A 14,318-nucleotide genomic window follows, 5' to 3' on the forward strand; every position below is an offset into this window, starting at 1 on the left:
AAAATATGGACAGTATTAGTATGCACCTCAGAGCTGGTTTTGGAACATTTCCTTTAAAGCACTGACTGAGGGCTGGAGAGAAGGCTCGGTAGTTATGGTGCTTGTTTGCAATGCCTAATGACCTGGGTCTGATTCCCAAGTACCTATGTAAAGCCAGATGTGCAAGGTGGCGCATACATCTGGAGATCATTTCCAAATCAACTTATGGGGCCAGATGTGATATTGTCTCCTCTTGAGCTAGGCTCTGGCGTGCCCATTCTCTCTCCCCCTTTACTGGCAAATAAATACAATATTTAAAGTACTGACTGAGTCAAGAATGAGAACATTTATTGTCACCAGTCTTTCCCACTCCCACTTACACAGCAGAGGTGGGGCCACAGACAAAATGACACCACCACACCTTTTGTGACAAACTTTATTCAACTCCTGTGCACTAGCCATATCTTAATTCAAATAGAAGAATAGTTACATGCTTAACTAGACTGACACGACAAGGGTTCAAAATCAAAACACAACTTCTCAAGGAGTTCCACTAACAAGGCCCCTCAGCAGCAGCGCCCGGTTCTCCTTGCGAACCTATCTTAATGGAAACACTATACTGCAAAGAAATGAACAGGAACGTGGGAACAAATTGCTTAGCAAACTAAATTCTCCCAACTGAGTAGACACATCAGAAAACTAAAAGAGTAAAGAAAGAGCCTAATCTTCTATGTACAGGATTCCCACTATACACTAGTCAGCAACCTGAGACCTAACACGAATTGGTTACAAAAAAGAAAAGAAAAGACACCTTCCAGTTTCCTCCAACACTCTTGGTCTGGGCGGATGCTACACAGGACTTGCTTCCGTAGGCCACATCTACGGGTCCACGGCTAGATCCGCACTTCCTCCAGACTCCTCTGAAGCAAGAAAAGAAAAACTGTAAGTTGAGAAAGAAGTGCAAGAACAAGAAAATCATTTCCATGAGTTCTGCCAAAATAAACTTAATATCCTTTAAAGGGGAGAGGTGAGTACTCTAATCGCTACAGAGAATTACTGGAGCAGAAATGATTTTTTTTTTCTTTTTAATATCCTGGTTCTTACAAATCAATTTGATTTAATATATTTATAGATTTATTTTAGTTTTTTTCAAGGTAGAGCCTCATTCTAGTCCAGGCTGACCTGGAATTCACTATGGAACCAAGGCTGTCCTCGAGCTCAAAGTGATCCTCCGACCTCTGGCTTCTGAGTGCTGGGATTAAAGACGTGCGCCACCACGCCCTACTTTAAAATATTTTGGTTGGTAAATTTTATACTAGAATGAGGATCACAATGCTCAAATCCAGCCATGTCTTTGTTCCCTTCATTAGTTTGTCTTTTCCCATGTTCTATCAAAGCCCCATGGGGCTGACTCCTTCCAACAATCTTCAACCTAGGGATAAATGTGCAGTCACTGAAGGCATGCAGAATGCTGTCATGCCAACCAACTAAAAACCCAAGCGGAAAGCCCGGGAGATGAGCACACAGACCATGCTGAAATATAAGAGGCTCAACTCCCAGAGAGCTTTACAGTCCTGCAGAATAGTAATCCGCCAGGCTCTGACAGAATCTAACTCCCTACATGTTACCAACTGCCCAACAAACTTCTGGCATTTCAACAAATCTCCCTCTTGGTTATTTATCCCAATTTAATCACATTTAAACATTCTGCCCCAATTTTTTATTTGTACTACTACCACCCAAGGAAACTGACAGGCCATTTTGTTTGAGAGATAAAAGGTAACGGCATCTTTTAAGACTTGCCAATTTTGAGGATTAAAAATCTTTTGCTTTAAAAAATACAACTTACCTTTGATTAAGGTGTCATCCAGTGGTATGAAGGAAAGGTCCTTTTCCATTGTTTGCAGTGCAGCCTGAAAAAAGAAACCTTTGGATTATTATTGATTTTTCTGAAAGTTATGAGTACAGAGTAACTTAAATCAGAAATGAGAGCCCAGACAAGGCAGAGGCAAGAAAAAAAAAAAAAAAACAGCAAATGTATTCCTTCTAAAATTGTCACGATCTGGGCTGGAGAGATGGCTTAGTGGTTAAGCACTTGCCTGTGAAGCCTAAGGACCCCAGTTTGAGGCCTGATTCCCCAGGACCCATGTTAGCCAGATGCACAAGGAGGCACACACATCTGGAGTTCGTTTGCAGTGGCTGGAAGCCCTGGAGCACCCATTATCTCTCTTCCTCTATCTCTCCCCCTCTCCCTCTCTGTCTGTCACTCTCAAATAAGTAAAAAAAAAAAAAAAAAATTGTCATGATCTGGTCTGAGAGTGTATCCTTTAGGCTACAAATACGTGTTTCTATGGCAGGTTCTCCTGGAGCATGCTGCACAGTAGTACAGTGTGTAAGTGCCCCAAACCCTGGCAATTCTGGTTGTCAAAGGAAGGAGAGACATCACAAGTTGCTACTCAAAAACATTACCCATTGTGGCCTCGGCTGAGGAGGGTTTTTGTTTTGTTTTGTTTTGGTTTTTTGAGGCAGGGTCTCACTCTAGCCCAGGCTGACCTGGAACTCACTCTGTAGTCCCAGGCTGGCCTCGAACTCACAACCATCCTCCTATAAGATGTACTTATAGTAGTTTCTACATGTCTGCTCATTAGCGTAGCTTAAAGCTAGATTGGATGCAGATGACTGTCATTTTAAATAGTCCTAAGTGGCTCTTTTTCTCTTGGTCAGCTAGAGGGTATTTTCCTATAGATTTATATTTGCCTGTGGACTCTTCAAATTAATATATTCATTAGGTAAAGAAACTCAATAAATACTGATACAGATAAACCCAGCAGGCTTTTTTTTCCCTAAACTTTATTTTTATTTAGTAGAGAGAGAGAGCCAGAGAGGGGATGCACCAGGGCCTCCAGCCACTGCAAACGAACTCCAGATGCGTGCGCCCCCTTGTGCATCTGGATTATGTGGGTACTGGGGAATTGAACCAAGGTCCTTTGGCTTTGCAGGCAAATGCCTTAACCACTAAGCCATCCCTCCAGCCCCCAGCAGGCTTTTTGACAAGTAAACAAAACTGGAACTAGGTCAAGAAGACGGAGAGAGAAGTTCAATGTTTTTATTTTATTTTTATTTATTTGAGAGCAACAGACAGAAAGAGGCAGATAGAGAGAGAATGGGCATGCCAGGCCCTCCAGCCCCTGAAAGCAAACTCCAGACACTTGCGCCCCCTTGTGCATCTGGCTAACGTAGGACCTGGGGAATCGAGCCTTGAACCAGAGTCCTTAGGCGTCACGGGCAAGTGCTTAACCGCTAAGCCATCTCTCCAGCCCAAGTTCAATGTTTTAACAGCAAAACCTTTCACGTTGTCTAAATATACACTGTAAGAAGACTCAGCTGATGGTCTGCTGGTGCCCTGCCAGATTTTGTAACTCTCAAACCTCACAGCTTTTGTCTTCCACTCACTGCAACTCAAAGCTCTGCGCCGACTATAAAGGCAGCCACCCAGCTGCTTGTGGTGGCGCACACCTTTGATTCCAGCCCTCGGGGTGGGGGAGGGGGGCAGAGGTGGGAGGACCGCCGTGAGTGTGAGCATGTGAGGCCACCCTGAGACTGGTCACCCTGGGCCAGAGCAGTTAAGAGCTCTTCTTGTGTGAGCATGAGGATCTAAGGAGGCCCGAGAAGAAGACAGCTCGAGTTCGAGTCCCAGGACCCTCATAAACAGCTAGGTTCTATAACAACTCAGTTCCGTCACCCCAGTTCCCTAGGGGAAGTGAGACCTGAGATTTGCTGGAGCTGGCGGTAAAACAGCAAGCTCTGTGATCCCGACTTCTCTTAGCTGCTCAACTCTGTGGGCAAGGTCCGTCACAGAGAGCTGTATGGCCACACACAAGGAGCCTAGGGAGAAGCACGGGAGTGTCCTGCCATCTTGGGGCTGGGAAACTTGAGAGCATTAAGGACATATGACATGGATAAGGGAGAAGTTTAGTGCTGATTCTATATGTGAACTGAAGGTAAGTCCCAGGATCCCCCTGTGCTGTGCTTGCCAGAACAAGGAAGCTCCACAAAGTCCTCACACCTGATACCTACAGGAGGGAACCACGTTCATCCCAGAGTGACCCCTGAGGAGCTGAAGTATGCGGCAGACCTGAGCGATAAGGCCAAAGGCTTGGCAAACCAAAGTGATACAGGAGCCATCAACCAAAGAAGAGTGAGAGACAGTGAGAGAGAGAGAGAAGGAAAAAGTAGGCGGAAAGGAGAGGAGAGACTAATGTAAGGATAGGAAGGTCTCACTCTAGCTCAGGCTGACCTGGAATTCAGTATGGAGTCTCAGGGTGGCCTTGAACCCTCAGTGATCCTCCTACCTCTGCCTCCCAAGTGCTGGGATCAAAGGCGTGCGCCACCACGCCTGGCACTACAGAGACTTTTTCCCTCTTTGCTTTTCCTAACATGAGGGCTGTGAATGTTGTCCCAGTACTTTCAAAATGAACAGCAATGCTCTCCGTAATGAATGCTTACAAAGCTCATACCTCAGAGGGACTCTTTCCTGATTTGGGGGTGCTGTTCCAGACATTCTCAGGGCTCACTATCTCCTCTATACCATTTGACAGGTCCAAAACCTACCAAAAGAAACAAGGTCAAGTTAAAAACAAAATGACAGCTAAGCCAGCTCTCCAAATTGTAAATGGTTTTTATTTCACACCAGTCCTTATAATGGACCACTTTCCCCGATAATGAGTGCAATCACATTAAATCCAACTTTATGTTTCAAACTCACTGCTACAAATCTATTATGAATGCCTAGAGAGCAAAGGTCAGAATGAAGTTTAGACTGCAAGGGTTCATAATCTAGAGAGGAAAAGACAATACAACACAATGCGGCGCATGCACTTGTACAGCAGCTCCCGTATGTGTAAACACAGGAGTTTCAGACAGGTGCAAAGGTCTCTTCTTGGGGATTGGAATTGCTGGGAAATTTAGAGTGTATCTCAGGGGATGAGGGTAATGGCCACAGCAAATCTTTAAGAATAACTGGGAATTTTCCAGGCGTGGAGGTGCACGCGCCTTTGATCCCAGCACTCGAGAGGCAGAGGTAGAAGGATGGCCATGAGTTCAAGGCCACCCAGAGACTACAGAGGAATTCCAGGTCAGTCAGCCTGGGCTAGAGTGAGACCCTACCTCGAAAAACCAAAAAAAAAAAAAAAAAAAAACAAAAAACAAAACATAAAAGAGGAATAATTTAGAATTAATGAAATAACAAAATAGACCACTGCTATGAAATATATCAAAGCAGCAAGCAAAAGTATATGCACACCCATATACACACACCCATACACATATCTACGTAAAGTCAAGCGGTTTGGTGTCTAGTACACAGCAGGAAAGGTAATGCAGTAAGACCTAAGGCTGAGGTAAAGGATTGTACTGTTCATGAAGTTTACTTTTATATTCTAGGCTAGTTGTTCTCCCACCATAATGGTATAAAATTCATATTCTGGATTTATTCTTTCAGAAATTCTGAATCAGGCCAAAGCCCAGGGGTGTATAATGTAAAAGAAATCAAGGGCCTGGAGAGGTGGCTCAGTCCTTAAGGCACTTGCCTGTAAGACTAAGGACCCCAGTTCAATTCCCCAATTCCCTAGTACCCACGTAAAACCAGGTGCACAAGGTGATTCATGCATCTGGACTTCATTTGCAGTGGCTAGAGACCTTGGTGTGTACTCCTTCTTTCCTTCTCTCACATTCAAATAAAAAAAATAAAATATTAAAAAATAATCAGGCCAAATGTTCCTGATACAAGTGCTTGTTTTTGGATTACAGGAAAAATAATCATAATAAACCCCTATATATTTTTGCCCCAAAACTGAGGTAGATTTGCATCACAAAGGCTTCTTACTTAACTGTGTGGACAATCAGTTCAAAGAGACTAACCCATGTAAAGTAAGTTATTGGGCTGGAGCAATGACTTAGTGGTTAAGGTGCTTGCCTGAGAAGCTGAAGGACCCAGATTCCATTCCCCAGTACCCACATAAGCCAGATGCACACGGTAGCACATGCGTCAGAAGTTTTCTTGCAGCAGCCAGAGGCCCTGGTGTGCCCATTCTCTCCCACCTTCCCTCTCTCTCTTTCTCTGCCTTTTCCTCTCTCTTGCTCTCAAATAAATAACAATGCAATCTTTTAAAAGAAGTTATTCACATAGGGCCCAGTAAGATAGGTCAGCCAGTAAAGTGTTTGCCATGCAAGCATGAGGTCCTGAACTCAATCGCAAGGACCCATGGCAAAAGGCTGGGCAGGGTGGTGTGCACTTGTAAGCCTAGCGATGGAGTGGGGGAGAATTCTGGATCTCTGGGGCTTGCTGGCTAGCCCGTCTTGCCTACTTGGCTAGCTCAGCACAGTGAGAGATGCTGTCTCACAGAAGGCAAACCGTGTGTGAGGATAACTCCTAAGATTGTCCTCTGGCCTGCACATGCACGCACACATACGTGCACATCCACTCTCACACACACAGTCATTGGAATAATGTACGTATGCAGTGAGGAACCCACCAGTTCATCAGGACAACAGGCAGGGAGGTATCTACTAAGAGAACTCTCCAGTCTGATAAACCTGAGTGAAATCTTGGGCTGCCTGCAGTGACACTGACATTCCCCTTACCTTTGTGCCTTCTTCGGTGATTTCCAAAATTTCACACGTGGACCACATGTTTCTCAGACTTGACCAAACAACACATTTGGATCCGACAGCAAAGCCTGTCAGTGCGTAGGTTTCCTGCGGTTGCGCTGCCAAAGTAAACAGAGTAAGGCTCCATGCAGACCTCTTTTTTTTTTTTAAAAAAAAATTTATTAATTTGAGAGCGACAGACACAGAGAGAAAGACAGATAGAGGAAGAGAGAGAGAATGGGTGTGCCAGGGCCTCCAGCCACTGCAAACGAACTTCAGACGTGTGCGCCGCTTGTGCATCTGGCTAACGTGGGACCTGGGGAACCGAGCCTCGAACCGGGGTCCTTAGGCTTCACAGGCAAGCGCTTAACCGCTAAGCCATCTTTCCAGCCCTATGCAGACCTCTTGATGCCTCCATGTGAGACACACGAGCAAAGTTTTATTCATTTTATTTGTCATCACAATAGTTTAGCATTTCACCCAGGGGATGTTCTTTTATGGTGATTTTACAACTACTGTTTTCTGAGCATCTGGTCCCCTTCATAGCCAGGAGTGGTGGTTCAGGTCTGTCATCCCAGCACTCAGGAGGCTGAGGCAGGAGGATCATGAACTCAAGGCTATGTTGGGTTACACAGACTCTGTCTCACACACACACACAAAAAAAACAACTCAAATGCCCTTCTAAAAATATCCAAATTTGGGGTTGGAAAGGTAGCTCGGTGGTTAAAGAACTTGACTGCAAAGCCTAATGATCTCTTAATACACAGTAGAAAAGATAAAGCAGTAAGACCTAGGGCCCAAGTGAGCTTGATTCCCCAGTACCCATGTAAAGCCAGATGCACAAAGAGGCTGAAGGCTCATTCACACCCATTCTGTCTCTCTTCTCTCTCTCTCTCTCTCTCTCTGCTTGCAAATAACTACATAAATATTTTTTTAACTCCCAATTTGATTCTTTTCCCTGTGTTTAAGCTTTCTTCCAAAGCACTAACCAACTCATACGATGATTATTCCCCCTTTCTTTGAAACAAATAAGGACTTCTGAAAGACATGATGTGAAAGAAAGCCAGCTCACATACCTGACACATCATCTGGTAAGGCCCGGCCACCTCGGGAGTCTTCTTCAGAGAACAGAGGCATCAGTGAAGCGATGGTGCCCCTGGTTTTGTACTGGGAAAACTCTTCTTCAAATATATTCACTGCAGTGTGTAAGTGGGGATCACAGTCCCTCCCGTGGAGATGTGGCGACACCCCCTGCCAGTCGCTGGAAAAGCCCACGCTGCTCGGGGGCTTCACGTCCTCGGCAGAACTGGATTCCTGGGTTTTCTCACTAGGACGGACGGGCAAAGGACTTAGGTCTTCATCCGACGACAACGGCGCTGTGTGTTCTGCTTCCTGCTCCTTGTCATCTTCCCAGTCGAGGGGAAGCTGCACCATAAATGGTTCCAGGATGGCTCCGGCCCCACACTCTTGGGACAGCATTTCATCCATCTGTGACTCCAGGCCGAGCTCCTCTCTCTCTTCATCTGGGGTAGGGGAATGCTGTAATTCGATGGATTCCAGGTCTACGACCTCTGTGGATTCCTCATCGGGAGACAGCGGCACTTCTAGTGAATTCCGTTCCAGTATGTCCTTGGCCTCGCTAGCGTGGGGGTTGAATCCCGACAGTAGGTATTTCTCGTCAAACTTAGCTTTGTTGGCAGAACGGTAGTCCGTGTTGCCTCCTACTCTCTCGGCTGCCATTTCATCGTGGCTTTTGCACAGGTTTTTAAAAGCCTCAAAAATGTCCCGAGGGCCACGCTCGTAAAACTTACTGGGTTTGCTTTCAGTGATGTTGGGATCTTTCTCGATCCTTTCAGAGCCCTCGTCCATCTGTGGCTTCACAAAGAATGGGTTCCCTTGCGCAGCTTTACTACACGGTTTTTTCAGGCCGAGGTTGAAGCTGGGGTGCCCCTGCACCCGCTTCCGCTCTGGGCTGTGCTTCTCGTAGTAAAGATTGCGTTTCGCCACGCCGCTCTTAGAGTATTGCTTCATCTTCTCGCTGATGTTCTCACCTTTGGTTGTCAACTCCACGACTGCCAAAGGGATGCCGCAAACGTCCCTTTTGATTTCTAGTATCGTTATCTCCAACACATCCTCTGTGACTATTTCATAAAAATAATCGTTGCCCTCTGGAGAGCATGCGCCTCCTGAGACACTGAATCCCGAAAGGCAACACGGAAAAGCTCGCATGGGAACCGACAGGAGCTCAGGAGGGATTTTCCACAGGGTTTTGCGGTCTACACACTCTTCAACGTTGCCAAAGTCTATGAGTCTGACAGACACAAGAGAGTCGTCAGAAATGCTGATGATAAGGGCCCTGTAATAGTGTCCGTCTTCCCGGTATTTCACGATGCAAGGATCGCCAACCCGGGGGCACTGGAGACAATCCCTCCACTCAAGTATCTGCTCTGCAGCCCTCTGAACTTTTGCTTCTAAACACTGGAGCTTCTCAGTATCAGCAAACTGACACCAAAAATACTCGGGTCCATCTATCACGGTGGCATAGGCTCTTACCAACTTCGTTGTGGGATTATACCAGTTAAGAAGCACTGGTGTGTCGGGGTCTGATTTGTTCGCAGGCTTTGAACGGTCCCCTGTCATTAACTGAGTAGAAAGGCCTAGTTGAGACTGTTCAATGAAAGTGTATCTGCTAATCATATCTTCCGCTATGACCCCATGCTCATCAGCAAGAATAACTTCCCATCGGTCTTGGAATTTAACAAATTCACATCTTATTTGCGTCTCGTCAGTCCTTTGGGTAAAGTATTGTACCATTTCCTTACAGTTCATAATGTCAGGGAGAAAAAGCCCCTTTAAGGAGCAATGGAGACACAGTGCTGGTAACGCAGTATTAACTCGGTCAAGTCTGCCTGTCTTGTTCGTGTGAACGACAGACGTGTTGCCATAATCTATAAACTGTACAGAGAGAAGGTCATTGGCCTGTCGTTCCTTAACAACAGCCCGGTACCATAAACTGTCTTCTGGGAAAACAGCACATATCACATCTCCATTTTGCCAAGGTGGGCCTGTGTGATACTGGGGCCTTGTTCTAGCATCATTCAGTCTCTCTGAAAGGTTATTAATTTCAGCTTCATCTTCTAGTAGCTGAACATAGAAATCTGAGAGGCCATTGATATGTGAAACATATACAGTCGTTTTAAAGCCAGGCATGACCTTCTTCTGCGGGAACTCACAAAGCTTAAGAGGTAGATCTTTGTGACCTGAGTCACCTATTCTCTCTGGAAGACTGGCTTCTGGTTTTGTGGCTTTCAAAGGTGGCTCAGCAAACTTTTCTCCCTTCTTTTCTCTTGTGAATGGAAACATTTGATAATTTTTGTTTCCAGCAGAGTCCTGATACTGAGTGACCAAGCTTGTCTTTGGTGAATACTGTGAACACATGAACTCCTTAACTGCTGGGCCGACCTTAGGTTTGCCCGATTCTCTTGAAATCTCTACACTGTGTGATTTGCTTTCTCCTGATTTACTTAAATACTCGGTTGGTGGCACCTTTTCATTATTTCCTTCGAGAATTTCAGTGGTATGGAGGATGGTTTCATTTTCTTTTTCTTTACTTCGCCTTCTACCTTCATAACCAAGCAGGCCCAATTTCTCATTGATGCTGGCATTAATTTGGATACTGTCATCGTAGAGTTCTATAATCAGTCTTCCGTCTAGATGTTTTGCTACAACTAAGGCCTTCAGTGACTTATCCAAAACAGTCTCCTGAAACCATGTGGTGACTTCTTTTGGAATACGATCAGGAACATCAGATAATGAACATTTAATAGCTTGCATGGGCAAAAGCAAAACATCATATGCATCACGAGGTATGGGCAGCAGGTTATCACTTGCTACGTATGTGTTCCCAAAGTCAACAGAGAAGACTTTGTTTGGCTCTTTTCCTTTTACTATCCCCCGATACCAGTTTCCATCGGTGTACTTGGCAAGGCACAAGGCTCCAGGGAACAAGGGAGATGTTCTTGAATTCAGCAAAACCTTACTTAGCTGTATAATGCTGTACGACAACTGCTCCAAAATATTTGTATTTCTTGCCAGTTGGCAGTAAAACGACCATGGGTCTTCAACATGTGTGATGTACACCAATTCTTCACTGCCAATTTTCAGATCGTGTGTGGAGTAGTAGTAAGAATGCAGCTGGACAGAAGGTTCCAGAGGCTTCTGAAGCTTGACTGGTCTTGCGAGTCTCTTTTCTACTAAAAAATGGCAGGCACTCTGAAAGGGTGTTAACAAATCCACAACATTAAACAGTTCTTCGTCATGTCCTGAGGCCAACGCAAATACTGTGCATTTTAATTCCAGGTTATTTTCCCATACGTTATCTATGAAACCATGAAAAGCCTGTGTTGCCTTTTCATCCCAGACAAAGGGATTTTCACCAGTTGGCTGAATTAGATTATAAAGACTGCATCTAAAAGCCTGAGCTCTCACCTTGAGAAACTCATCACTAACTGAGCGTATGTCTTCCGTACGTACTACTTCTTTGTCTCCATAGTCTACAAACAGTATGCTGACATGCTCTAAAGACTGCGCCCCGCTAATCAGAGCTCTGGACCATCTTCCGTTTGCTGTTCGCTTCACCAGACAAGCTCGTGTGGTCCCCTCGTAAGGAGCTGGCACGTTTTTGCAATAGTCTTGAATGTCGCACATGAGTGTTTCCAGTGCTTGTACATTCCTGGCCAGTTGACACCAGAACAGGCCAGGGGTTTCAATACAAGACACTCTCACTTCAACGGTGCTTCCGACTTCCAGCTCTCCTCTGCAGCAGAAGCCTGGCTTAGGTTTCAAGAGATTTAATGTAAGAAGAGAATAATCCGATGTGGTTTTCTCTTTTTCTGACACAGCTTGCCCAGTTGAAACCTTTGCAAGGCCTGTTGTGTCAGTCAAACCTCCTGCAACCGATGTGGCTTTAAGATCTTTCTTGCCCTTCTGTTCTTCTCCTTTCTTTGCAGAAGGTATTTTGCTATTCTCTGCCAGAAAATGGCTTGAAACATGCCCTGAGGAGTGGGCATTTAGTAGGACATTTTCCTTTGTTTCAAATTCCTGATACTTGGCGTATCCAGCTTGAGCAATGACCTTACTAATATTCTCTTCACCCGTGCGCGATTCATCAAGAATCTCTATGACATATTGGTGATCCTGCTTATCGAGGATATGGATGACCAGCTCTTTGTGGAGTACAGTCTTTTTAAAGAATGAAATTGCCTCCTGGCTCCAGGTTTTGCCCAGGGGCCAGATGTCAGCCAGGGTGCACCTCAGAGCCAAGATTGGCAGCTGCCTGAACTGAGGAAGCAACATTCTCACATCACACCAGTCCACATTTTCTGAATTGCCTCGGTCAACCAGGAACACGCCCATACTCTTGCTGTCTAATCTGGTGACCACAGCGCGGAAATAGCCATTTTCTTTCCATTTGACGCAGCAGAGGTCATCCGGTTCTGGTTTCAAAACCACACCATCCAGCTTACTGGCTGAGGAGTAGAAACTGCACATCCTCCTCATAAGCTTGGCAAAGATACCATTGTGTTTCCTCAACCTGATCCAAAACTCAGAAGGACTTTTAACAAACTCAACCTGAGCATCATAGAAGGTGTTTACCTTTAACCTGATAGACCTCAAAGCTGACAGTGGAACCTCTTCATCCAGTTCCTCATCAGGGGACAGAGACTCAAATACTGCTTCTGTTTCTGCCTCCTCATCTTCCTCCTCTACTCCCTGGCTTTGAAGGAACTGGTCAGCCAAACAACATGACTGTACCCCAAACGCACTGTTGAGATTAATTCCATCTTCTCCGTACAGGGTAACATAATACACGTGCTCAAAGGAAGAGTAAAACTCGATCTTAGCATTCACTGCCTTGCCCAGGATCAGAGCCTTCAGATCCCCTACCTGTGACCGCGACCAGCCTCTGCCGCAGTCCCAGAGTCCATACAAAGCGCAGGGGTAGGTGACCACGGGCATTCGAAAATATTCAGGCAGCAGGTAGCGAAGGCTGCTGCAACTCACCAACTCCTTCCTTCCGAAGTCGACATGAAGCACCTGGGCGCAGCGCTGCTGCCGGAACGTCTCGAGCAGGAGAGCCCTGTACCACTGTCCATCCATTCCGCAGGAAGCACAGGGAGAGCCCGGCTTGTCTGGGCTCTCCTCCTTCTCCTCCCAGGTGCCGCTGGCCGAGTTCTCATCCCTTGTCCTCGGGGACTCCCTGTATACGTGAGCCATGCTCTCAGAGAGCCGCCGGATCTCCTGGGAGAGGCTCCGGAGCTGGCAGTGGATGCGGTGGGGATGGCACACCTGGGTCACCACCACGGGCTCCGTCACTCCCAGCTGCAGCTGCGGATAGAAGTAATCCAGGCCAGGCTGCACTTGCTTGGACAAGACCCTGGGGAGCATCGGGGTCTCGGTGCCCAGCCCGGCCGTGCTCAGGTAGCGTTTGAGCAACGTGCGGAAGAGGCTGTCGGGCACGGGGCGGGCCAGGCCGAGCTCCTGCATCTGCTGGCACACGGCGGGCACCTCCAACAAGACCAGGCGATGCAGGAGCAGCACATCCAGGACCCGTCCTTGAACCTCCTTACCCTGCAGGTTGCTGAGGAAGTCCACGGCCCCCGGCGACCAGTGCTGCGGCTCCCCTCCGCCCGTGCCACCGCCTGCCGAGGGGACCAGGCTGGCCAGCACGCAGCCCAGCACCTCCGAGGGCAGGTGGAAGAACTCGCTGCGCCCGGGCGCCAGCGTGCCCGCGCCGGCCGTGATGGTGCGGCCTTCATCCAGCAGGAAGACGCGGCTCTCCTGCGCCTGGCGGCTCACCACGCGGCAGCGATGCCACAGGAGCCCTACCTGCACCAGGCACAGCTCCCCCGGCGAGGCCGACGTGCCGCTCGGAGCCCACGGGCCCCGCGTGGCCGCCGCGTCCTGGATCTCCCGGCTCAGCTGCACGTACTCTTTGCGGCGCTGGCCCACCAGGCCCCACAGGTGCACGGGGATCACGTCGGGATGGACGTCCACGTAGGACACCCGCAGGACCAGCGACGTACCGGGCGTCGGTAGCCCCGGGGTCAAGTTCATCTCCGCCATGGCGATCCGCTTCGTCCTCCAAGCCGGGGAGCGAGGTGGGTACCAGCGACGCCAAGGCCAACCCGGGGAACCGGAGAGATGCTGCGGGCGAGGAGGGAGGAGGAGGAGGCGAGAGGGCGCCTGGCACAGGGCGTGGCGCACGGCCTTGGGGACCCTCGCCGACTGGTAGGACCCGGTCAACCGCCCCAGAGCGCCGCGCAGCTCCGGGGCGCACGCGGAGGGGCACCCGGGGTTACCGGGCGCTGGGAGCGGCCAGGCTCCCCCGGGAGGGAGGGTCCTGAGGGGCTGGGGGCTGGGGATGCTGAGGGGTCGTCCCAGGGAATGCCCGGGATTGGGAGGCTCTAATGCTGAGTCTTGGCCAGGGTCAGGAAACAGGAAGTGACCTCCACTTCCACTTCCGAGGCGGGCTGGGCAGCGCTGGCGGTGTGCCCAAGCACCTCTGGAGCCGTGGGCGTTCTACCGGAGAATCAGGAAGGAGACGTGGAGGTGTCAACGGTGGTCGAGGGGCGCGTTCCCAGGCGTTGAGGCCCGAACTCCCGGGAGACCTCTGGTGCCACCATGCCCAG

At 48.2% G+C, this 14,318-nt stretch overlaps 1 protein-coding gene across 1 annotated transcript; it reads right to left on the reverse strand.

Moving 5' to 3' along the window:
• Positions 1 to 858: 858 nt before the first annotated feature.
• On the reverse strand, positions 859 to 13,743 carry Tdrd6 (tudor domain containing 6). The gene is made up of 5 exons (XM_004652957.2): positions 7,704 to 13,743; positions 6,622 to 6,746; positions 4,497 to 4,586; positions 1,829 to 1,892; positions 859 to 899 (listed from the first exon to the last, which is right to left on the reverse strand). Exons 1-5 carry the CDS (start codon positions 13,741 to 13,743, stop codon positions 859 to 861), a joined length of 6,360 nt encoding a protein of 2,119 aa, XP_004653014.2.
• Positions 13,744 to 14,318: the final 575 nt, after the last annotated feature.

Source organism: Jaculus jaculus, chromosome 8, assembly GCF_020740685.1.
Source record: "Jaculus jaculus isolate mJacJac1 chromosome 8, mJacJac1.mat.Y.cur, whole genome shotgun sequence".
Lineage (NCBI taxonomy): Eukaryota > Metazoa > Chordata > Mammalia > Rodentia > Dipodidae > Jaculus > Jaculus jaculus.